Source organism: Myotis nattereri (genome assembly GCF_964212035.1).
Source record: "Myotis nattereri genome assembly, chromosome: 1".
Lineage (NCBI taxonomy): Eukaryota > Metazoa > Chordata > Mammalia > Chiroptera > Vespertilionidae > Myotis > Myotis nattereri.
Window position 1 is genome coordinate 65,798,050 of NC_138075.1, and position 25,367 is coordinate 65,823,416.

General features: G+C 48.6%; 1 protein-coding gene across 1 annotated transcript; it reads left to right on the forward strand.

The window, feature by feature from the left end:
* Positions 1-2,891: 2,891 nt before the first annotated feature.
* CDAN1 (codanin 1) lies at positions 2,892-24,764 on the forward strand (the record flags this gene model as incomplete). Its single annotated transcript, XM_081091925.1, has 28 exons — positions 2,892-2,981; positions 3,160-3,647; positions 3,832-4,035; positions 4,222-4,391; positions 4,707-4,820; positions 4,902-4,980; positions 5,403-5,523; positions 5,704-5,813; positions 6,127-6,216; positions 7,099-7,174; positions 7,715-7,920; positions 17,035-17,155; positions 17,292-17,438; positions 17,548-17,714; positions 18,087-18,174; positions 18,408-18,497; positions 18,655-18,709; positions 18,924-19,057; positions 19,137-19,240; positions 19,513-19,671; positions 20,013-20,076; positions 20,251-20,329; positions 20,505-20,653; positions 22,317-22,424; positions 22,554-22,617; positions 22,775-22,956; positions 23,229-23,336; positions 23,975-24,764. The coding sequence occupies 28 exons, from the start codon at positions 2,892-2,894 to the stop codon at positions 24,098-24,100; spliced, it is 3,693 nt and encodes a 1,230-aa protein (XP_080948051.1). The 3' UTR covers positions 24,101-24,764.
* Between the last annotated feature and the right edge of the window lie 603 nt (positions 24,765-25,367).

Here is a 25,367-nt window from a genome sequence, read left to right on the forward strand (position 1 = left end):
CAAGTTTTTGTATAAACTACCCTTGTCATAGATGCTTTCCCCCTTATAATATACAGTATAAATCAGCGGTCGCCAGCCATTCGGACCTCATGGACCATGGGTTGGCGACCACTGGTTTAAGTCCTTAAAGTTCCATGTGCAGCACTTCAACATACCTGGAGTCTGTCTGGGTTGTTCTTCACTCACCCACAAGGGTAAACAAGGCTACCAGAGCTCGAATGTGATTTATTTTAGGAGAGCAACCCAGGCAGGGAAATGCCCTTGGGACTTTTTCAAAATATTTTATTTTTAAACCATTCAGATAGATAAATCAGTTCACTAAGATAAAAAGCATTCAGAAATACAGATAGGAAGATAAAGGAAATACAACAGTGTGCCACTCGGGGCTCTGAAGTTGGATTGAGTTAAGCAAATAAAGAGAACAGATCTGATGACCCAGGCTTGAGCCTCCTCCCCTCTCCCTCATATACAGCCCCTGATCCCCTTCCTGACTCCTTTCCTAAAGTAGCCAATGCCCATTTAATTAGGCCGTTTACTTAGACATTGACAGCTTTTAGGGAAAAAAGAGGGGAGGGGGAAATATCTAGTTTTTCATTAGATACAAATCTTGAAAGTATGAACTATTGGCAGCTGTTAAATCAGATTGAATCACAAACCAAAAGAATTCTCTCTTGTCAAGCAACACCAATACGTTAGCATGGAGGACGTTAATAATTCCAGTTTTCTCCCTTCTCCTCTTCATGAAATCAGTGATGAGAAATTCTTTTGGAAATGCTTCCAATGGTATTGTGTCTCTTTCCCCTCCAAGCAGCCCTCTGTATGCATTTTAGCTCAGGCAACAAGGACAATAGAGTATTGACAGAAACGTGGAGTGCTTTTGTATGGGTCATCTGTACATAAAAGTGTAATTATTTATTTAATTTTCCCATTTGTATCATATTAAAGCTTTGTACAGTGTTTTAAGTTCTGTTTTAAAATTATTTTGTATTTTATTTTTATAATCTAGTAATAAAATATTCATTCCGCATGCAACTCTAGTTCTGTTTGTATGATGGCTTGGATTTCAAAAGTGGGAAATATTATTTTTCTAATTTAATAATGTTATTGAATGCACCAGAGGTTCCAAGATTATCAGGGAGCAGAAAGGGTTGCTGTAAATGCAGTACCACATCCAGAGGCCTAGAAAAGAAGTGCTGGACTGAATACCAACTATCAGGATCCCTGCAGCTGAAAACCAGGTTCAAGGACATGAGGAGAGGGATTCCTGCATAATAAAATTTAAAGTGTTAAAAGCACCCTTTCTCTAGCTGGTTTGGCTCAGTGGATAGAGCATCAGCCTGCAAACCGAAGGGTTCCGGGTTCCATTCCGGTCTAGGGCACAAGCCTGGGTTGTGGGCTCCATCCCCAGTGGGGGGCGTTCGAGGCAGCTAAATAATGATTCGCTCTCATCATTGATGTTTCTATCTCTCTCTTCCTCTCTGAAATCAATAAAGATATATTTTGAAGATAAAAGCACCTTTCAGTCCACCTTCTATCTCTGGCTGAAGGTACTTTTTCCTCCTGCAAAGGAAGCATCCCTTAGAGCACTGGAGTGATTCCTGCTCCGCACCACCCTCCCCTCCACTGGAAGCCGTTTTGAACTAGAGGAATCTTGGGGGGCAGTCACACGCCCTGCTCCACCCTCCTAGTTTCCCCTTCTTGATTTCTCAGGGAGCAGCAACATCCAAGGGCTGGCTCTCATGTTTTTCAAAATAAGAGAAATTAAGAAATAACTCAAGCTCCCAAAGCTAATCATGAATGGGCCTGTTAACATCTCAATTGCAATGTAGTTGAGCTATTAACCTGGCGTAAACCATCATTCCAGCGTGTAAGGGATGTAAAAGATGGGCACCCGAGGCTGTGGGCTCTTGGCTCGTGTAAGGGATGTAAAGATGGGCACCCGAGGCTGTGGGCTCTTGGCTCGTGTAAGGGATGTAAAGATGGGCACCCGAGGCTGTGGGCTCTTGGCTCGTGTAAGGGATGTAAAGATGGGCACCCGAGGCTGTGGGCTCTTGGCTCCGGCAAGAGTTCTGGCTTCACGTTTCAATGGCCGTCAGCGGTGGTGAGTGACGGAAACCCGCGGGTACCGCGCGGGCAGAGGGCATTCGAGACAGCCTTTGTAAAAAGGTCAAACGAGGCGAGGATAACTTTGTAGTAACTTTTTAAAAATATATACACATTATTGATTTTTTTACAGAGAGGAAGAGAGAGGGATAGTTAGAAACATCGATCAGCTGCATGCTGCACACCTCCCACTGGGGATGTGCCCGCAACCAAGGCACATGCCCTTGACCGGAATCGAACCTGGGGCCTTTCTGTCCGCAGGCCGACGCTCTATCCACTGAGCCAAACCGGCCAGGGCTGTAGTAGCTTTTTTAAGGTGATGTTGGGCGAGTCTGGAAAACTTAACTCTTGAAAGAAAAGAGTGCTTGTCGAGAAAGATACAGGCAGGGTCTCTCTCCAGAGAACTGTTCACCTTCACCATCCGGCCGCTCTCCGGCCCCTCTGTCTCTCCCGCCGCGCCCCCGAGTCCAGCAGGTCGCCCCCTCTGGCGGGAGGTCACGCACCGGGGGTGGGTGCACCCCCACACCACGGGCCTGCAGTCGGCCCACGGACAGGAGGCCGGAGCCGGTCCCCGCCTGGGAAGTCCAGCCAGCTCGGCCCCGCCCCCTGCACCGCCCCGCCCCGCCCCGCCAGTCCGCTGCGGGGCTCGGCCCCGCCCTCCTCTTAGCCCCGCCCTTCTTCCCCGCGGTCCAACGGTCGCCCTTCAGCGCCGGCCCCGCCCCTCCCCGGCCGCCTGCGGCGCGCCTGTGCCTGCGCCTGCGCAATCGCCTCGGAGCGCCGGGACCGGGATGGCGGCCGTTTTGGAGTCGCTGCTGCGAGAGGAGGTGTCGGTCGCAGCCGCCGTGCGGTGGATCGCGCGCAGCGCCCAGAGTTCGGAGGTAACAGCGCCGACACGCCCCCGAGCCTGACCCGAGCCTGCCTTCCTCGGGAGGTCCCGCCCCGGAGGTCCCCTTCCCCTGGGGTGACTGCTGTCAGCCGGGCCAAGTGCGCTCCCACGGGGGCCGCCCCGCTCCGGCCCTGGGCTCCCCGCTGACCCTCCCGCCGCTTTTCCCTCAGGAGGACGCCGCGGAGGCGGCCGCGCTGCGCTCCCTGCAGCCCCTGCGGAAGGAATTCGTGCCGTTCCTGCTGAACTTCCTGAGGGAGCAGAGCAGCCGTGTGGTCCCGCAGGGCCCCCCAACCCCCGCCAAGGCCCCGGGCTCCTCGGCCGCCCTGCCCGGGAGGCCAGGGGGCCCGCCGCGGGGCGGGCGCGGGGCGCGCAGCCAGCTCTTCCCTCCGACCGAGCCTTTGAGCGCCGCCGCCGAAGCCCCCTCAGCCCGCCGCGGGGGCAGGAGGCGGGGCGCGGGGCCGGCCCGCGAGCGCGGGGGCCGAGGCCCCGGGAGCCTGGAGGAGGGGGTCGGCGCGGAGAGCCTGCTCTGGGCGGGGAGCCGCAGGCCTCGGGCTGCCGGCAGCCCGGGCAGCCCCAGCCGCGCGCGCTGCGACCCGCCCAATCTCAGCAACCTGGAGGAGTTCCCTCCGGTGGGCTCGGTGCCCCCCGGCGGTGCAGGGTGAGCGCCGCCCCGCGCCCCGCGGAGGGCGGTGCTGGGGGAGCCGGGCCGCGGGGTTGCGGGGCGAGGCAGGGCTGGAAGGTGGGGTGCGGGGTACCCACAGTGAGGAGGGGCGTGCGGGCCCCGCTGTGGTCGGGATGCTGGGGGTGGGACCTGGAGGACGCCCTGTGGCTGCTCTCGGCAGGACGAGGCCTTCACGCAGGATCAACCCCACCCCGGTGAGCGAGGAGCGGTCACTCTCCAAGCCCAAGACCTGCTTCACTTCGCCCCCCATCAGCTGTGTCCCCGGTGCCCAGCCCTCCGTCCTGGACTCGAGCCCGTGGGGCCAGGGCCCGGCCGCGGGGTGCCGAAGTCTGCAGGAGGAGCGGGAGATGCTCAGGAAGGAGCGGTACGGCCTCGCGGCCCCGGGTGTTCGTGTCCTTCCTGTGGGGGGTCTGCCAGGCTTCTCCCTGGTGCTGGTGGCCCCCGGGGCCTTGGGTCTGTTTCCTGGCCTGCGATGTCCTCTCTCGGGGAACCTGAGCCGGGCTGTGAAGGGGCAGCCAGGCCGAGTGCGCATGGACCTCTGTGCCCACAGATCTAAGCAGCTGCAGCAGTCCCCTGCTCCCGCCTGTCCCACCCCAGAGCCGGGGTCTTCCCTGCCCACCCGGACAGGAGGCCTCACAGCTGAGCCTGCTGACCCTGCCAGAGTGTCTTCCCGCCAGCGCCTGGAGCTCGTGGCCCTCGTCTACTCCGCGTGCATTGCGGGTGAGTGAGAGCACCGGGTGCTGGGGCGGAGGTACTCACAGAACTATAGGGTAAGAGAATTGATAAGGCATGTAGAACTGAGCCTTGATTCTTTTATTTTAATGTTTAAAAATATATTTAAAATATCATTACAGATTATTTTACAGTCTGAGATTGTCTGTGTATAATAGAAGCATTATAATGCAAAATTTTCCAAGTTCTGAGTAAAATTTCTTTTGAAAACAGCAGTTACGAGACATTTTTTGTCCCCTCTCCCTCCCCCCAGCCTTGATTCTTAATGGTGCTCAATGCATTGGGGTTTCTTTTTATATCCAGAAAACCTGGTGCCAAATCTCTTCTTGGAGCTTTTCTTCGTCCTTCAGCTCCTTACTGCCCGGAGGATGGTGGCTGCTAAGGACAGTGACCTTGAACCCAGTCCAGGAGTCCTAGGTCAGTGAGCAAGCCTTTTTTTTGAGAAATGGGGTCTAGAAATGGAATAATTTTTAACTGAGCTTGATACTATCATTCTAGATTCCCTGGAAAGCCCACTATTCCAGAGTGTGCACGATTGTGTCTTCTTTGCAGTGCAGGTTTTGGAACATCAGTTTCAGTGAGTTTCCCCAGCTGAGGCATCCGAGCCTTGTCCCCATTGTCCACTTGGTTCTCTGGCCAATTGGGGTATGGGCTTGTGCTTAACACAAGTGTGCAGTGACCCTGGACCTTTTCCTGCGTGTAACCCTTTAATTTTGTGTCAAGGCTATGAATTTGGCCTGTGAAAGAGTCAAACTGCCTGCTGTGATCTTGGTGACTGACCTTTGTCCTGGTTACTGTCTCAGGTTCCTGTCCTGCTCTCTTGCTCCCTGCTCCATAAGGTCTCATTTCCTTCCCTTTTACTCTTGTCATCCTTAATCCTTGGCCCGTGCCTTTGCCTTACATACCTGCTCCATGCTCTATACTCTGTAGTATGCTGGTGCCAGCTTCCTATTTGCAGTGTGTGTGCCATTACATTCATATATGCTCTTGACCCTGTAGAGTTCTTTCCTACCTGGACAAAGGGACCTTGAAGCTGTTGGCTGAGAATGAGCGGCTGCTATGCTTCTCACCAGCTCTGCAAGGCCGCCTTCGAGCTGCCTATGCGGGCAGTGTTGCCAAGGTACTGACCCCACCCTAGACATCGACTGGCCCAGAGCCGACCCTTCCCAGCCTCATAATTCAGGTGGCCCAGTTCATACCACTCTGCTGTCCTGTGATCTAACGGCAGGAATAAGGGGATGAAGTTTTCTGAGCGAACACTCTGCAGGCTTCTGTTCCTAATGTCATTGCCATATTTTAGGTCTCGCTGGCGATGCCACCCTCTGTTCAAGCGGTCTCCTTTCAGCCAGAAACTGACAATCGTGCCAACTTCTCCAGTGACCGAGCCTTTCATACTTTTAAAAAACAGAGGTGATAAGAAAAAGGAATTTTGGGGGGAGGGAAAGAGGCCATTTTTACTTTGGGATAGGCAACTTATGTCATTTTCATAGAAAGCTGATCAACTTTCAGTATCCCGAGATATGTCAGGCATGTGGTGGGCTGCTACTGGGTTACAACATTGTCATCCTGTGGAGAACTTCAGAGAACACGAGGAATGGGGCTGTGGGTAATCCTGTCATCAGTTCTTCTGAGTTAGGGAAGGTGCTTCTGGGATTGAGTTAGATCAGCGGGGAATGAGATCAGCTGTGCCCCAGTTCATCAGGCATTCTTGTGTGTCTATCAGGGATGTGTTTTATGAGGTGCTTCGAGAGTGGGAAGATCGCCATGAGGAGCCTGGCTGGGATTTTGAGAAGGGCTTGGGCAGCAGGATCAGGTAGGTGCTCAAACACTGGTCACCTTGTCTTGCTGCTTCCAGCAGCGAGCAGCTCAGTGGTGCTTGGGTAGCTGGTTGCAGGAAGGCTTTTCTCCACTGCTTCCAGCCGGAAGCTGTTATCCTTCGTCCTCCTTAATCTCTCTAGGTACTGCCCATTCTGCCTCTACTCGGAGGGATTTGTCTCTCCAGCTCCTTCCACTCAGAAATGACTCATACTTGTTCTGTGGTGGTGAATGCTTGGAAAAGGGCAAAGCTCTTACTCCAAGTTGCTTGAGTTTTCACCAAAGTTACTGGTTCCAGCGGTTCTCAACCTGTGGGTCGCGGCCCCTTTGGCAGTCGAACGATCCTTTCACAGGGGTCGCCTAAGACCATCCTGCATATCAGATATTTATATTACGATTCATAACAGTATCAACATTACAGTTATGAAGTAGCAACGAAAATAATTTTATGGTTGGGTCACAACATGAGGAACTGTATTAAAGGGCCAGAAGGTTGAGAACCACTGGGTTAGACCCTTTCCAACCTCCATTTTCTCTATTGTCTAGTTTGGCAATTCTAATCACTTGGCATAGCTAGGTAACTAGGATGCAGAAAGAATATTCTCTGTCAAGTGATCTACCTTCCACATGGGTCTTGAGCTAACTGGCTCTCAGTGAAAATTGAAGATTAGGGGGTGATACTATTTCTTGCTTGGCTAAGTGTATCTAGCCTCGAGGGGATCTCACTGAGTGTCCCTTACCTTTTCCTACCTTCTTGTGCTGGCCCGCTATGGCAGAGGTCTGCTCATAGGGCCTGGTAAAGGGCTGAAAGGCCCGAGAATTGGCTTGTCTACCTCTTTTCTCCTTCCCTCACACTCCATTCCCATCTCTTATTCCTCAGAGCCATGATGGGTCAACTCTCTGCAGCTTGCAGCCACAGTCATTTTGTTCGGCTTTTCCAAAAACAACTTCTCCAGGTAATACCTCCAGCAGGAGATTAATCTACAGTGAACAGTAGGCCTGATAAGACAGTCAAGTAATGGCTGCTTGTGGGGGCAGCCAGTCAAGTCCTGGACTGGGGTTTGAGCAGGAGTTCTGCTTCTTGGGTGGTGGTTGAAACTCAGGCAGTCAGAGAGGAGCCAAGGCAGTCTCTCATATGCCCTGCACCCCCACTCCTGGGCCTCCTCTCACATCTGTACCTTCCTGCCTGCCTCCAACCTCTCACTACTTCCTAGCCCTTGAATTCTGTTGTGGTAGAAAGAGTATAGGCTTTAGCCTCAGATGGGCCTGGTTTCAGATCCCAGCTCTATTGGCCCTAGGCAGATGTTTCATCTTGCAGTTGCAGTTTCTTCACCTGTAAAACAAGAACATACTCCCTGTCTCAAAAAATGTATCTGTGGCACCTGGTAGAGGGTTGGCATTCCATAAATGTTTATTACTTCTTTATTTTGTTCAATCCTTTTTAAAAAATTGTGTTTTTTTAATTATTATTATTTCTCTCCTCCCCACTGCCCCAGATGTGTCAGAGTCCTGGTGGTGCTGGGGGCACTATCTTGGGTGAGGCTCCAGATGTGTTAAATATGCTTGGAGCTGACAAGTTGGGACGGTTGCGGCGCCTACAGGAACGGCTTGCAGCCCCTCAGAGCAGTTGTGGGCCCTGCCCACCCCCCTCCTTCCCAGGCTGTCAGGGATTCTTCAGGGACTTCATCCTGAGTGCCAGCAGGTAAAGAAAGGTTCCTGTGTCTTGCAGTGAGTGGGACAGAGGTCCAGGAGAGGTTTGTCTTCCCAGAAGGGCAGACAGTTCTCTCTCCTTTGCCTGAATATAACAGGGTGGGACTGGGTGATATCTGGACTCCTTCTAGCTCACACTTCCTGCCTCCACTTTCCAATTACAGTTGAAATTAAATATTATATTAGTTTCAGGTGTATAGCATATTGATTAGCTTACAAAGTGATCACCCGGATAAGTCTAGTACCCACCTGAAGCCATAGATATTTCCTATGCTGTGACTGTTTTTATAACTGTCAATTTAATCCCTTTACCTTTTTCACCCATATCCTCAACTCCCCTCCTCTCTGGTAACCATCAGTTACTCTCTTGTGTAAGTTTGTTTATATTGTTTGCTAGTGAAATGATACGGTATTTGTCTCTGACTTATTTCACTTAGCATAATATCCTCTAGGTTCATCTATGTTGTCACAAATAGAAAGATTTTATTATTTTTTTATGGCTGAGTAATTTCCATTATATTTACACTGTGTACCACATCTTTATCCATTTGCCCGCCAGTGGACACTTAGGTTGCTTCCATACTTGGCATTTGTAAATAATGCTGCAATGAACATACTGGTTCATAAATCTTTTTGAATTAGTGTTTTGGATTTCGTTGGATAAATACCCAGTAGTGGAATTAATTGCTGGGTCATATGATAGTTATATTTTTAATGTTTTGAGGAACCTCCCTACTGTTTTACATAGTGGCTGTACCAATTTACAGTCCTGCCAACAGTACACCAGGGTTCCTATTTCTCCACATCCTAGCCAGCACTTGCTTGTGTCTTGATGATAGCCATCAAGGTGTGAGGTGATATTTCATTTAGATTTTAAAAATGTGAGCATCTTTTCATATGTCTGTTGGCCATCTGTATGTCCTCTTTGGGGAAAGGTCTATTTAGGTCTATCCTCTGCTCAATTTTTAATTGGTTTAGTTGTATGAGTTCTATATGTATCTTGGATATTAACCCCTTATCAGATGTGTTATTGGTGAATACCTTCTCCCTTTCAGTAGGGGAGGGCAGTTGGGGGTGATCAGGCTGGCGGGCGGGGTGGGGGGAGGAGCAGTTGGAGGCAAGTAGGCCGGTGGGCAGAATGGTTAGGGGCAATCACGCAGGCAGGCAGTTGAGCAGTTAGCCAGCAGTCACGGATTGTGAGAGGGATGTCCGTCTGGGATTGGACCTAAACCGGCAGTCGGACATCCTCCGAGGGGTCCCAGATTGGAAAGGGTGCAGGCCAGGCTGAGGGACACCCCCTCCTGCACGAATTTCATGCACTGGGCCACTAGTGTTGAATAAAACTAAGTGGACATCCCTGTCTTTTTCCTGATGTTAAAAAGCTTTCAGATTTTCACTGTTGAGTATGATGTTAGCTAGGGGTTTATTATATACTAGAGGTCCGATGCACAAAATTTGTGCAAGAGTAGGCCTAGCTTCCCTCTGGCACCCAGGACCCAGGCTTCCCTCGCAGCCCCGGCTTCTTCCGGAAGGACATCCGGTCTAATTAGCATATTATGCTTTTATTATTATAGATGGTCTTTATTATGTTGAGATATGTTCTCTCTATCTCACTTTGGAAGTTGGATTTTGTCGAATGCTTTTTCTGCATCCATTGAAATGATTATATGACATCTATCCTTCATTTTATTTATGTGATGTATCACATTAATTCATTTGCAGATTTTGAATCAATCTTGCATCCATGTTTATATTAAATTTTTCTTGATTCATGACATAGACCTGAATTTTCCTCATAGAACTCCTTTGGTTGTGCCACATAGACTTCTTGGGTCATCTGTGTCTTCATTTTCATTTGTTTCAAGGTATCTTTTGATTTCTCCCTTGATCTAATTGTTAACACATTCATTGTTTAATAACATGTGATTTAGCCTCAATGTTTTTATGTGGTTTTTTACTTTTTTCCCTGTAATTAATTTATAGTTTCATACCATTGTGATCAGAGAAGATCTTGATATGATTTCAATCTTCTTAAATTTATTGAGACTTGTTTTGTGGCCTAACATGTAATCTATCCTGGACTATGCTCCCTGTGCACTTGAAAAGAATGTAAATTCTGCTTTGGGTTAAAATGCTCTGAAAATATCAATTAAATCCATCTGTTTCATTTAAGGTTGCTGCTTCTTTGTTTCATTTAAGATCACTGTTTCTTTGTTGATTTTCTGTCAGGAAGGTATACCCATTAATGTTGATGAGGTGTTAAACTCCCATACCATTTCTGTATTACTATCTGTCTTTCCCTTTATATCCGTCAATATTTGCTTTATGTATTTAGATGAGCCTGTGTTGAGTGCACAGATGTTTATGAGAGTTATACCCTCTTAATGGATTGACTTCTTTATCATTATGAAATGCTCTTTTTGTCTCTAGTTACAGCCCCTGTTTAAAGTCTAGGTTGTCTGATAAAAGTATTGTTACTCCAGCTTTTTTTTGTTTCCATTTGCATTAAAAACTTTTCCATCCCTTTACTTTCCATTTGTGTCCTTTTTTTAAAAGTATGTTTTTATTGATTTTTAGAGACTGAAGAAGGGAGAGGGAGAGATAGAAACACTGATAGAGAAATAATCAGTTGTTTCCTGCAGGCCTCTACTGGGGATCCGGCCCACAACTAGGGCATGTGCCCTGACGGAATCAAACAAGCAGCATCTTGGTTCATGAGTCCTCACTCAACCACCGAGCCACACCAGCTGGGCTCACTTTGTGTCTTTTGATCTGAAGTAGGTCTCTTGTAGGCAGCATATGTACTGGTCTTTTCTTGTGTGTGTGTGTCCATACAGCTGCCCTATGTCTTTTGATGGGAGCATTTAGTACATTTACATTTAAAGTAATTATTTTTTTTAATAAACCTTTATTGTTCAGATTATTACAGTTGTTCCTCTTTTTCCCCCCCATAGCACCCCTGCACACGGTTCCCACCCCACCCCAAGCCCTTACCACCCCCCACTGTCCTCATCCATAGGTGTAAGATTTTTGTCCAATATCTTCCCTCACCCCCCTCACCCTCTTACCCCCGAGAATTGTCAGTCCACTCCCTTTCTATGCCCCTGATTCTATTATATTCACCAGTTTATTCTGTTCATCAGTTTTTTTATTCACTTGATTTTTAGATTCACTTGTTGATAGATATGTATTTGTTGTCACTTTGTTGTTCATATTTTTTATCTTTATCTTTTTCTTCTTCTTCCTCTTCCTCTTCTTAAACAATACCCTTCAGCATTTCATATAATACTTGTTTGGTGGTGATGAACTCTTTTAGCTTTTTCTTATCTATGAAGCTCTTTATCTGACCTTCAATTCTGAATGATAGCTTTGCTGGGTAAAGTAATCTTGGTTGTAGGTTCTTGCTTTTCATCACTTTGAATATTTCTTGCCACTCCCTTCTGGCCTGCATAGTTTCTGTTGAGAAGTCAGCGGACATTAGTATGGGTACACCCTTGTAGGTAACTCACTGTCATTCTCTTGTTGCTTTTTTTCTCTCTCTTTGTCTTTTGCCTTTGGCATTTTAATTATGATGTGTCTTGGTGTGGTCCTCTTTGGATTCCTTTTGTTTGGGGTTCTCTGTGCTTCCTGGACTTGTAAGTCTATTTCTTTCACCATGTAGGGGAAGTTTTCTGTCATTATTTCTTCAAATAGGTTTTCAATATCTTGCTCTCTCTCTTCTTCTGGCACCCCTATAATTCGGATGTTGGTACGCTTGAAGTTGTCCCAGAGTCTCCTTACACTATCTTCGTATTTTCGGATTCTTTTTTCGTTTTTGCTTTTCCAGTTGGGTGTTTTTTGCTTCTTCATATTTCAAATCTTTGACTTGATTCTTGGGATCCTCTAGTCTGCTGTTGGATCTCTGTAAATTATTCTTTTTAAAAATATGTGTTTTATTGATTTTTTACAGAGAGGAAGGGAGAGGGATAGAGAGTTAGAAACTATTGATGAAAGAAAAACATCGATCAGCTGCCTCCTGCACACCCCCTACTGGGGATGTGCCTGCAACCAAGGTACATGCCCTTGACTGGAATCGAACCCGGGACCCTTCAGTCCACAGGCTGACACTCTATCCACTGAGCCAAACCGGTTAGGGCTGTAAATTATTCTTTATTTCAGTCAGTGTATGCTTAATTTCTGATTGGTCCTTTTTCATAGCCTTGAGGGTCTCACTGAATTTCTCGGAGGTTTCTAGAAGATTCTTGAGTAACCTTATAACCGTGGTTTTTAACTCTACATCCAGTATTTTGCTTTCATCCATTTCTTTCATTTGCGACGTGTTTCTTTGTCTCTGCATTTTGGCTGTTCCCCTGTGTTTCTTTCTATGTACTAGGTAGCTGCTACGTCTCCTTGAGTTGATAGAGTGGCCTTGTGTGGTTGGTGTCCTATAGGGCTCAGTGGCTCAGCCTCCCCAGTCACCTGAGGTGGATGCTCTTGGTGCACCCTTTTGTGGGATGTTTGTGTAGTCTTGTTGTAGTTACCCCTTGATTGCTGTTGGTATCACTGGGAAGAATTGACCTCCAGGCCAATTGGCTGTGGTGACCAGCTGTGTCTACACTGGAAGATCCATTGCACAGGCGACACCCTTATGGAGCAGGACTTGCTTCAGTGGGGCTTTGTTGCTGAGTCTGCCCTTTGAGTGTGTCTCTTATGGATGTGAAGAGTTGTAATCCGGTATGGTCTCTGACCACTAGGTACACTGGCTCTCAGATCTCCAAAGAGGTGCAAGGTCAGCCACTGTCTGGGGCTGCCCAGCAGGAGCTACAAAGACATCTGCAGATTCCTCCTCTTTGTATAGGATTTGGAAGTGCCCAGATGAGGCCAGGCCCAGCTGTGTAGCAAGACGGGCAGGGCCGTGGGCCTTCTTTGGAAGCTCTGGGGTTCTCTGACCTAGCTGCAGTTTGACAGGTTTTAGGCGAAAGGACAGGCCATTTATATGCAAAAGCTGATGCACACAACTTGGGTGGGGTTGTAAATTGGGTGGGCAGGGTCTCTGGGAATCACCAGGGCAGAGCAAACAGCAATGGCTGCCAGTCAGCCCTGAACCAGAAAAGTCCCCAGTTCTCCGTGTCCCGCGCCCCCGTGCAGAAACAATGATCGCTGCGAGCCCCTCTAAGAGAAAGCCGCCCTTGCGTTCCTGTCCCGATGCCAGACAGTCCAGTTTCTCCCCATATGTGCCTGGGTCCCCTAGAGTCTCACCCGGAACTGGAGTTCAGAACAAGTGGGAGCTTGTACCTCCCGCCCAATTAAAAGAGCAACACATCCAGGTGCCAGCACTTTACACGCCTCTGCACCTCCTACCAGTCTCAGTGCACCTTCTTCACCTCTCTAGTTGTGGAACTTCCACTCAGCCAGCCTTCCCCCGGTTCTGGGTGGTAGTTGTTCTGCTATTTAGTTGTGGTATTGATGTAGTTGTGAGAGGCAGCAAGTACAGGCGCTTACCTATGTCGCCATCTTGGTTCTCCTAAAGTAATTATTGATAGATACATAATTACTGCAACATTTTGTTGTTTTCTGATTGTTTTTGTAGTTCTTCTCTGTTCTTTTCTTATTCTCTTCCTCTCTACTTGCATGTTGATGAGTTTCTATAATATTGTATATGGATGCCTTTCTCTTTATATCTTGTAAATCTCTTGTGGATTTTTGGTTTATGGTTAACATGTGTTTCATATATACCAAGCTATGTTTATAGCAGTCTATTTTATGTTGATGGTCACTTACATTTGAACATATTTTTAAATCACTACAATTTTTACTCACCACCTTAACATGTAAATTTTTGTCATTCTTTTTTACTTCCCTTATATGTGTGTTTGTGTATATCCCTAATTGTAATTGCACATGATCTTCCTACTTTTGCCTTTTAACCTTTGTACTAGCTTTATAGTTGGTTTATCCACCACTTTTTTAAAGTGTTTTTGTCAGTAAGGATTTTTTCTTTCCCATTTTTTTTTTCTTATATCTTTATCTTTTTTTTTTTTTTTTCTTAAGTCCCCTTGAGCCCTGGCTGTTGTGGTTCAGGTGGTTGAGCATTGTCCCATGCACCAATGGGTTGCTGGTTTGATTTTCTGGTCAGGGCACATATCCATATTGCAGGTTCGATTCCCAGTCAGGGTGCATGCATCAGGAAATCAATTGATGTTTCTCACATCGATGTTTCTCTCTCTCTCTCTCTAAAATCAATAAAAACAACAAAAAAGAATGTCACTTTGACATTTTTTATACTGGTTTAGTGATGATGGACTGCTTTAGCTTTTTCTTGTCTGGGAAACTATCTTTCCTTCGATTCTAAATGATAGCCTTGCTAGATGGAGTAATATTTTTTGTAGGTCTTTGCATTTCATTACTTTGAATATTTTGTGCTAATCCCTTTGGTCTGCAAAGTTTCTGTTGAGAAATCAGCTGACAGTCATATGGGTACTCACTTGTAGGTAACTAAATGCTTTTTTCTTGCTGTTTTTAAGATCTTCTCTTTGTCTTTAACCTTTGACATTTTAATTATGTGTCTTGGTGTGGACCTCTTTGGGTTCATCTTGTTTGGGACTCTCTGTGCTTTCTGGACAGTATGTCTATTTCCTTCACCAAGTTAGGGAAGATTTCCATCATTATTTCTTCAAATAGCTTTTTAATTCCTTGCTCTTTATCATCCTTCTGGTACCCCTGTGATATGAATGTGGTTACTCTTGATATTGTCCCAGATGCCCCTTAAACTATTCCTAATTTCTTTTTAATTCTTTTTTCTTTTCGGTGTTCTAGTGGGTGTGTCCCCTACCGTGTCTTCCAGATCACTGATTTAGTCCTTTGCTTCATTTAATCAGCTGTTGATTCCCTATAATGTATTGTTTATTTCTGTTATTGTAGTCTTCATTTCTGACTGGCTCTTTTTTATAGTTTCTGTCTCTTTGTTGAGGTTCTCACTGAGTTCATCTATTCTTCCCCGATGTTCATTGAGTATTTTTTTTTTTTTCTCTTGGCTTTAAAACAGCCAGTCTCTACTTAGCTTCCTCTTACATGGCCTTCTTGCCCTATTGAGCATTCTTTTTTTAAAAACATTTTTATTGATTTTGAGAGGGGTGGGGGAGAGAAACATTGATGTGAGAGTGCAACATTGATTGGCTACCTCCTGCACGCCTCATACCAGTAATTGAGCCCACAAATCCTACATGTGCCCTGACCAGGAATCAATCCAGCAACCTCTCAGTGTGCAAGACGACTCCCAACCAACTGAGCCACACTAGCCAGGGCCCTGTTGAGCATTCTCATAACCAGTATTTTGAACTTTGTATCTGGTAGATTGCTTGTCTCCATTTTATTTAGTTCTTTTTCTATAGTTTTTCCTGTTGTTTCATTGGGACATGTTTCTTTGTCTCCTCATTTTGGCTGCCTCCCTCTGTTTTTTTCTATATATTAGGTAGATTTGCTATGTCTCCTTGTTTTGGCATATGGCCTTATGTAGTAGGTGTCCTGTGAGATTCAATAGCACTGTCTCGTCATTCACCTGAGCTAGTGCTCCAGGGGTGTCCCTTGTATGGGTTGTGTGTGTCCTCCTGTTGTAATTAAGCCTTAATTGTTGTTGGCCCATCAGTGGGGTGGGATTGGCCCTCAGTCTGACTGGCTGTGAGGGCTGGCCATGACTACAGTGAATAGCTTTTATGTGGGGCTGACCCTGCAGAGCAAGTGTCACTTCAGCAGCGCTCTGGTTCCAGTCAAGTACCCCCTTTAGGTATGTTGTTTGTCAAGTTGGTTGGCTAGTGCTCTGTTGTGATCTGAAGTCAGCCGTCTGGTGTGTTGGTTCTGGAGCCTCTTAGGAGGGGCTCCAGTGCAGCCATGGTCAGTTGCCATTTGTGCTTGGCTTGGAGCTACCTGGTTGGAGCTACAAAGTGACCTATGTTTGGTTGCCACTTGTGCTGGGTTTAGCAGTGCTTGGGAGAGGCTGTGCTGTGAACTGAGACCAGCTGCTACTAGTGCCCTTTGGTAGACATCACAGTTGAGCTTAGGCCTCCCACCACTTGTTCTTGGCATCGGCCACTTTGTTGGAGCTATGTTCCCATCTTAGACTGGCTTCCAGTCATGCCGGGCTTGGGACTGCTTGGCAAGAGGCATAGGGCACACCACGGCCAGCCTCTGCATGTTCGGGTTTTGTGGACCTTTGAGAGTTTAGGAAAGTTTAGAGTGCAAGTCAAGGCAGGTCACTTGTGTGGAAAATCTACTGGAAGTGGCTTGAGCCATGCACACGGGGAGGGGTGGATTGGGGTCTCAGGATCTTCAGGGCCAGTGAACTGTGTTAGCCCAGATAATGGAGAGCACAGATTTCCAGCTGGGTGGGGATAGAGCCCAAGAAAGGAATAGTCGTGCCTGTCAGCCTCTCTATCCCTGGACAGAGCTGCCTGACCTCTCCCCTTCCAGCCCTTGCCCTGAAGCTAGTCAATTCAGTTCCTCCCCATGTGTCCCTGGAGCTTTTCAAGCTGCTGCCCTTGTGCTGGAGCCAGAGGGAGTGAATTTGTGAGCAAGTGAGTCTGTGCACTGGCTCCTAAGGAGGAATGCCTAGCACTTCAGCAGCCTCTGTCTCCCTGGGATGCAGTCCCGCTGAGTTTCACAGTCGGACGTTATAGAGACTCTTGTCAGCACTGGTAGCCTGGGCTGGGGAGCCTGGTGTGGGGCTGGGACTCCTCGCTCATCAAGGTGGACCTCGCAACTGCGATAACCCTCCTGATTCTTAATCACCACTTGTGGGTGTGGGACCAGTCGGTTCTGTGTCTCCACCCTCCTTCCAGTCTCAAAGTGGCTTCTTTATATCCTTAGTTGTAGGACTTCAGCTAGTCTTCAGGTGGTTCTCAGTGATGATTATTCTATGTTTTAGTTGTAATTTTTATGTGGTCATGGGAGGAGGCCAGCACAGTGTTTACCTACCCTGCCATCTTAAGATCTTGTTCTTTTACCCACGTGAGAAACCTCATTGTTCCTTGGCCTTCCATCTCTGAGCCTTTCTGTCTGGAGCACCTCTTCTCTGTTCTGGTTCTTCGTACAACTGTTCAGTGTCTTTTTTCTTTCTTGCTCCCCTTCCTAGCTTCCAGTTTAATCAGCATCTCATGGATAGTCTGAGTTTGAAGATTCGGGAGCTCAACAGCCTTGTCCTGCCTCATCCTGAGCCTAGTGATGAAGATGGAGAGTCAGATGTGGACTGGCAGGTTAGAAAGCAGAACAAGGGAGTGGAAGGTGTTCTGACCTAAGAGGGACGGGGTATTTTCAAGAACTTTGTAACAGATTTGGATTTTTTCTAGAAGCCTTATGCTTAGGACCTTTTATTTCCCTGATCTCCTGCAGGGTGAACGGAGGCAGTTTGCTGTGGTGCTGCTCAGCCTGAGGCTTCTGGCTAAATTCCTGGGCTTTGTGGCTTTCCTGCCATACCGGGGGCCTGAACCACCCCCAACCCGTGAGCTCCAGGACTCCATTCTGGCCCTGAGAAGCCAGGTGAATAGGGGCTCTGGTAAGGAGGGAGCTGGAAAGAGCCACGGGGCACTGGAGTTAGAGGACACGCCCCAGTCCCCTGAGCCTGCTGACCAAGTTCTGGCCCTGCCAGGTGCCCCCAGTCCTGGATGTACGAGCTCTGCTCCAGCAGGGGCTGCGGGCCCACCGTGCGGTGCTCACAGTGCCCTGGCTGGTGGAGTTCCTCTCTCTGGCTGACCACATTGTTCCCATGCTGGACTATTACCGCAGCATCTTCACTCTCCTGCTGCACCTACACCGGTGAGTAGAGAAGGGGCAAGGCTAAAAATGGTGCGGGGAGAATGTTGCTGAGGTTGCTGCTTATGAGGAGAATACGCAGCCTATGTATGCTTCCTGTCTGGTACCATAGCCGTCACAGAACCTCAGAGGGGAGGCTGGGTTTGGTCCTCAAGGAAAGACACTGGGTAGTTACTTGCCCGTTTCTGTTCCTACATTGGGCCAGCTGAGAGGGAGCACAGATCTGAGGGGCACTGAGGAGATCCTGGTCGCCTGCACAACAGCAGTCCCTTTTGGGTCTGCTTTTGAGAATTCCCTTCCCAGCATAGCTTTCTTTTACCTCATACCATTTCTTTCTCAGCACAAATGCCCTTGGTGCCCTCATTTACCTTTTAGGAGCTTGGTTTTGTCTAAGGATGGTGAAGGGGAGATGTGCTTCCTGAACAAGCTGTTGCTGCTTGCTGTCCTGGGCTGGCTTTTCCAGGTTGGTGGAGTGAGAGTGCAGATTGGGAAAGGAGGGGACAGACAACTGTGGCTGGAGATGGGGAGAATCTCTGAGTCTGATCAAGGTTGGGGCCAGAAGATGAAGGTTCAGAGGAGGTATGGGAATTACTATAGTTTCAGAAGAAGGTTGCCTAAACCCAGAAACCCTGCGGTAGGAGGTATGATGGAGCTCTGAAGTACTGACTGGAGCTTGTACTCCTTCAATCTCATCAGATTCCCACAGTCCCTGAAGACCTGTTCTTTGTGGAAGAGGGTCAGGTGGATGTCTTTGAGGTGGATACAAAAACTTCAGAACATGGTTTGGTAAGTGTTGGGGTCCAGCCAGAGCCATAGGGTCCACAGAAATAAAGGAGACCATCCAGGATAGAGACTGAACTCTCATGTAATTTTTGTACCTGACTGTCCCATTTCTGGCACACTGGGAAGGAAAAGAAACCTGCCTGGCCTGTTCTCTCCCCAGGATGGCGTGCCTGTGGTGGACCAGCACCTGCTCTACACTTGCTGTCCTTATATTGGTGAGGATGCTTGTCCCTCACCCCCAGGAGTCCTTAATCCTTGGCCTGTCCCTCCACGAGTACCCAAAAGCCTAATGTGTTGTTTGTTCTTGGGCACTCCCCAGGTGCCTCAGCCTCTTTACCCGACAAATTCTTAAAGTTCAACATGCTTTTTGTGAGTGTATGTCTGGGGGAGAGGGTTTTGGAACTAAGTACTTGGTCTTCCCTGATGCAGGAGAGCTCCGCAAACTGCTCGCTTCATGGGTATCAGGCAGCAGTGGGCGGAGTGGGGGCTTTGTAAGGAAAATCACCCCCACCACCACCACCAGCCTGGGAGCCCTGCCCCTCCGGACCACCCAGGGGCTGCAGGTGAGAGGCAAGGTGGAGGCAGGGGCCACCCAGTGGGGAAAAGGGAATCCTTCACGGCACCGTTCCCTTCTCCCCATAGGCACAGTTGGCCCAAGCCTTTTTCCACAACCAGCCGCCCTCCCTACGCAGGACTGTGGAGTTTGTGGCAGAGAGAATTGGCTCTAACTGTGTCAAACATATCAAGTGAGTGTGGGTTGAGGGGTTTGGGAATGGAGGTGTTGAGGGTCCCAGTCTCATTCTCTTACCATTTTTTCCCTTTTAACTCCCTCATACCTTGTTACCAAACTGAGGAAAGTCAGTTGCGAGGGATTCAAGAAGAAGGGCCAAAGGTGGAGGGGGGGGGAGGCTGAAATTGCTGTTTTTATGGTTAGTTCTGACCAGATTTCCTTGAATTTGCAGCCCCTTTCTGATTCTACCCTTCCAACTACCTCCAAACATTGCTGTCCCTGCTACAGGGCCACGCTGGTGGCAGATCTGGTGCGCCAGGCCGAGTCGCTTCTTCAAGAGCAGCTGGTGACGCAGAGACAGGAAGGGGGAGATCCAGGCCAGCTGTTGGAGATCTTGTGTTCCCAGCTGTGCCCCCATGGGGCCCAGGCATTGACCCAGGGGCGGGAGTAAGAGATGCCAGTCTGTTTGGACTCTCCTGCTAGCTTATATTTTTCTGACCTTTTTTCCCCCTTTCACACTCATATCCTTTATTCTACATCCTCTCCCACCTCACTTTTTTCAGTCTTTTTTTGCCCCCTCTGTAAGCTGTCTTTGGCTTTAGAATTTTTGGGACCCAAAGTCCAAATTGAAGAGCAGGTGGTTGGGGTTCCCCTTCCTCCCAGCATCTGGGAGGGACCTGAGGCCTGACAGTGCTTCTCCCTGAGGCAGAGCCCTCCCTGCTTACATGATTGGTGCACTCAGGACACGTCCTTCTGTGGGTCAGGCTGACCCTCCTGTCTCCTTTTAGGTTCTGCCAAAAGAAGAGCCCTGGCGCCGTGCAGGCACTGCTCCCTGAGGAGACTCCAGCAGCCGTATGTAGGAAGGAGGCCTGGAGCTAGCGGGCTGGGTGGTTGGTATGGGATAGGTGTGTGCTCGTGACCATGAATGCGAGGCTGCTGGCAGTAGGTGGGTCAGTCACGGACTTGGGCTTTCGTCATCATTCCCAACCCTCCCCTAGCCCGACTCTGCAGTCCTTCTTGTCACAGGTTCTGAGCAGCGCAGAGAACATTGCTGTGGGGCTTGCGACAGAGAAAGCCTGTACTTGGTTGTCAGCCAACATCACAGGTAAGGCCCAGGCAAGGGGAGTGGCTGGCCCAAGTTTTTCAGAAGTGGACTGGCAGCAAGTTGGAGGCCATCTAGGGGAAACGGGACTTAGAGCCTGCTGGGAACAGTGAAGGGCATGGGTAGGCATGCAGGGCTGCTCTGGTGACACCTTTTCTGTTCTTCCTTTGACCTGCAGCACTGATCAGGAGAGAGGTGAAAGCGGCAGTGAGTCGCATGCTTCGAGCCCAGGGTCCGGAACCGGCTGTCCGGGGGGATCGGAGGGGCTGCTCCCGTGCCTGTGAGCACCATGCTCCCCTCCCCTCCCACCTCATCTCCGAGATCAAAGTACACAGTTCCCTACACCCTTCAGCTCCTCTCCCCCACTCCCTGCTCTTTTCCTGGCCTCCCTCCTCTCTCACATCAGCTCTAGTATTTGTCGCAGCTTTCTGTGTTCTCCAGCTACTTCCCGTTTTGTTTGATACTGAATGGGATAAGGTAGGACAGGGTTGAATTGAATGTCTTTATTAATTGCTCTTTGACTTTTGGTATTTGAATCACCTGAAAGGGGGAAAGGGTAGATAAGAAAATTTTTCACTAGATACATATTCCACAGATGGTAAAGGGGGTAGGTGGTAAGTGGCTGTCCGGTGAAATAGGAATTTTTAAGGGGCAGTCACCTGGGATGTGATTTCAGAAATGTTCTATGTGGGAGGTTAATGCTTGTTGTTTTTTTGTTTAGTTTTTTTTTTAATATATTTTTATTGATTTTTTTCAGAGAGGAAGGGAGAGGTATAGAGAGTTAGAAACATCAGTGAGAGAGAAACATTGATCAGCTGCCTCCTGCACACTCCCTACTGGGGATGTGCCCGCAACCAAGGTACATGCCCTTGACCAGAATCGAACTTGGGACTCTTCAGTCCGCAGGCCGACACTCTATCCACTGAGCCAAACCAGTTAGGGCAATGCTTGTTTTGTTATAGGCAGTAAGAATAATCTATCAGTGCTTTCAACTTGATTTTAAAAAATCAAAGACTAGCCCTAGCTGGTTTGGCTCAATGGATAGAGTGTCGGCCTGCGTACTGAAGGGTCCCTGGTTCGATTTTGGTCAAGGGCATATGCCTGGGTTGCAGGCTCAGTCCCCAGGAGGGGGCATGCAGGAGGCAGCCAACCAATGATTCCCTATCATCATTGATGTTTCTATCTCTCCTTTCCTCTCCCTCTCTGAAATCAATAAAAATACATTAAAAAAAAAAGTCAACAGTAACTGAAACAATTGTTTAAAAAACAAAGACTATTTAGAGCCAAGGTCAGCAAATAGCCCTTGCCAAATCCAGCCTGTGCTTGTTTTGTAAGTAAAGTGTTACTGGAACACAGCCACATTGTTCATATACGAATTGACTGGGACTATTTGTGTGCTACCGCGCAGAGCTGAGTAGTTGGGCAGAGACCTCATGGCCTGCGAAGCCTCAACTATTTACTGGTTTGTCCTGGTCTAGGAGAGTAGTGTAGGAGTGAAGGTGTGGACTAGGGACTAAGAAGAAATGACTAAAACAGAGAAGAGTATACGGGAGGAAGAAGGAAAGGCTACGCAGCCGTTAGCTACTATTTTTCAGTATACAGAGGATTTCTATACTGAAACCTCAACTCTCCTGAGATGAATAGACAAGCATAAAGGACAGAAAATATTATGTGTATGCCGTAGGCTGGTTCCCCTAAATTCTTTCAGAATGAGATGCTCTGTGGGAATTGGCTAGGTATGGCTTTGTCTCTTGAACTCTGGCAGCATGTTCCTCAGCTTACCTGCTCCATTTGTTCCCTCTGTTGTCCACTTGGTTGCTTCTCCCAGCTGTGCTGTCCTGCTCCAGCCTCCAGTCTAAGGGCACCTTGGCCCAATCACTTCACCCCAGGGGCCCTGCTTCCTTTTCCTCTGCCTCTCTCCACTGGTTGAGCCCCACCCCAAGCCATATTCTCCTTGGCCTCACTCTCCTCCTGCCCCTGCTCTCTCTAGGATGTGCTCTCTGTGGCCGTGGGGCCCCGAGACCCTGAGGAAGGAGTGTCCCCAGAGCATCTGGAGCAGCTCCTAGGCCAGCTGGGTCAGACACTGCGGTGCCGCCAGGTTAAGACATGGCAGCATGCTCTTCTTGTGTGTCCTTGCATGTGGCTAATAACCAGAGCCACATTGGCTCAGGGATGCTACTCTAAGGATGGTGCTAACATCCAGGGTCTCCTTGCTTTCTCCCCCCAGTTCCTGTGCCCACCTGCCGAGCAGCATCTGGCAAAGTGCTCTGTGGAGTTAGCATCCCTCCTTGGTATGTCTTGTCATCTCACTCTTGCCAGATCCCCCCATCTCAGGGTTGGGTGCAAACATGATTAGAACTCGGAAACTTTCTTCCGCTCTTCCTCCAGGGGGCAGGCCAGGTAACCTTGTTCCATTTCTTAAAGCTTGGCTTTCCTCTCTTCCCATAGTTGCAGACCAAATTCCTGTCCTAGGGCCCCCGACACAACACCGGCTGGAGAGAGGGCAGGCTCGAAGGCTCCTCCACATGCTGCTTTCCCTGTGGAAGGATGACTTTCAGGTGCCTGTTCCGCTGCAGCTCTTGCTGAGCCCAAGAAACGTGGGGCTTTTGGCAGACACTCGGCCAAGGGAGGTGAGTCAGAGAGGCGGGTGGATGGGGGCAGACAGGCTTCTTAGCCCTCTGGGTCATGTTTTCATACCTACCACCCTCACCCTGAATGTTATGAGCTTGTTTCTTTTGTTCCTCCTTTTCTGGCAGCTTGCTCATTTCTGTTCCATGCTAAAATGGACTCCCATAGAGGTTAACCTTAAGTCTTCTCCCTCCTCAGCAGCTCTGTCCTTTGTATCAGTCAGGGTCACTGGGTAGTCCTTCTGGCACCCTGACCTGCTGCATGTGTGTTGCAGTGGGACCTGCTGCTGTTCTTACTCCGGGAGCTGGTAGAGAAAGGTCTGATGGGACGGAAGGAGATAGAGGCCTGCCTGGACAGCCTCCCTGAGGCCCAGTGGCCAGAGGTAAGGTGCCCTCATCTCTCCTGACCTAGAAAGAGAACAGGTATCATATGTCCCTTTTATCCTGAAAGGGGGCAAGTGATGGTGCCTGGCATTCTTAGCATCTTTCCAAAGCTCAGTGGATTTTGTCAGGTGTCTTCAGGACCACCCTAAAATGGAGTGGCTGTTCTGTGGGCCTTCTTCACATTTGAGCAGCTACTGTATGGAGGACCGTGTCAGTGGAGGAAGGGAAGATGGAAGGCAGGTATAGTTGGAAAGGAGCATGGCATAGTGAGTGTGGGTTTTTAAATCAGTAAGCTGAATTTTAATCTCATCTAGTACTTAATGTTGTGATTTAGGGCAAAGAATTCATCTTAGTTTAACCATAAAATGGAAATAATTCATACCTCCTAGGGTTTGTCAAGATGAAATAATGTGCATAGTACTGGGGTGGTGATAAGTACTCACTAGATGGTTCTGAGCCTCCCATCAGAGTTTACTCTCCCAGAGTACTTAATGGGGCAAGGTTTCAAGGCCATTTCAGTGTAGAAGGCAGTTAGGAAATATGATAGCTAGGGCTTGATATTTGTGATTTTTAGTAGAAATGATGAACCATCCAGAATTACGTGTCTGCCTTTTCTGTCATGTTTTGCTTATTGCAGGACTTTGCTGAAGAATTAGCAACACTGTTCAATCTGTTTCTGGCTGAGCCCCAGGTGCCAGAACCCCAGCTAAGAGCTTGTGAGCTGGTACAGCCAAACCGGGGGACTGTGCTGGCCCAGAGCTAGGACTGAGAAGTGGCCCTGCCTTGAAGTCTCACCAGAATCCTGGCACCCCACCTGACTGCCTCAGGAGGAGATCCCAGAGCCCAGTGCCACTCCAAAGTGCCCAATGCTGACTGGCCCCTGCTGGTGCAGGAGTAGCTGAATCTGAAATTAGGCTTCCTGCTTACATGTGAAGTAAGTATGTGGCTGCCTGGCTGCTCGCCACCCTGAGTCCTTGAAGAAGGAGGAGGGAACCCTCACCCGAGGGTTCAGGATTACGGTGGAAAAGCCTAGAGACTCCAGCCCTGGAGCAGAAGAGTTGGCATTTATTACTTGGATACTAAATGAAATTATGTGTGTGGGCTTGAGCCCCACTTGCTGCTATCCCACCATCTCTAAGTCTGGTTTGGGAAATCATGACAGAGGCAAATGACGTTGTTTAACTTGTGAGTAAAGTTAAAACATGAATCTTGGGAGTCTACATTTTCTTACCACTAGGAGCTGGACTGCCATCTCCTTAAAAATGCACAATAGATGAGGTGGGGCGCTCGCAACAGAAACCCAGCCCTAAACCCTATACCTCTCTGCCTTCAGTCCTGTGCCGGTAACTCTTGACCCTAAATCCAGGAGCCAAGGGTGGGGGCAGAACCCTAGAGCTTTTTTAAAATAAACTCTTCTTTACCGAGGGCTTCCTGTCTTGTTATTTTCACCTGATTCTTCCCTGTAGAAGGCTCAGGGTGGGCTTGGAGCTGGGTACAGCTGTATTATACCTAGCACTGCCCAGTGTTGCAGCATGAGGAGGGCCCTGTTGACTCATTGCCAACGGTGTTGGCTTCTGTGCCACTCCCTTGGAAGGTGTATTATAAGCTTCTACTCACCAGTACTCCCGACTAAACTAGGTGTGGGGCAGCGCTTGTTATGCTTGTTTTGTTAGGGCTGGGGAGCCGGGGGTGGGGGAGAGTGACTTGGCTCACAACAAAAGCATTCTCTATGTTGCTAAATGACCCATTGATTTTTGACTAATCATGCACTGCCCTGATAATGTGAATTAAGATCCTATAAAAGCTACTTGGGCAGTGTGTACAGAGATTCAGGTTTCTGGGGAAGGAAAAGGTACTCAGGGAACCCTGTTTGAAACGGCCAAGTACTATCTGTGGGTACTTGTGTATTTCCTGGGGAAAGTTCCGAGACCTCTGACCCAAGGGTGCGTCTTGGCCTAGAGGGGTCTGCTGTGTGACAGTAAAGCTGAGGAGAATTAAGTCTCTCAACACCACTTTGCAATCATGCTTCT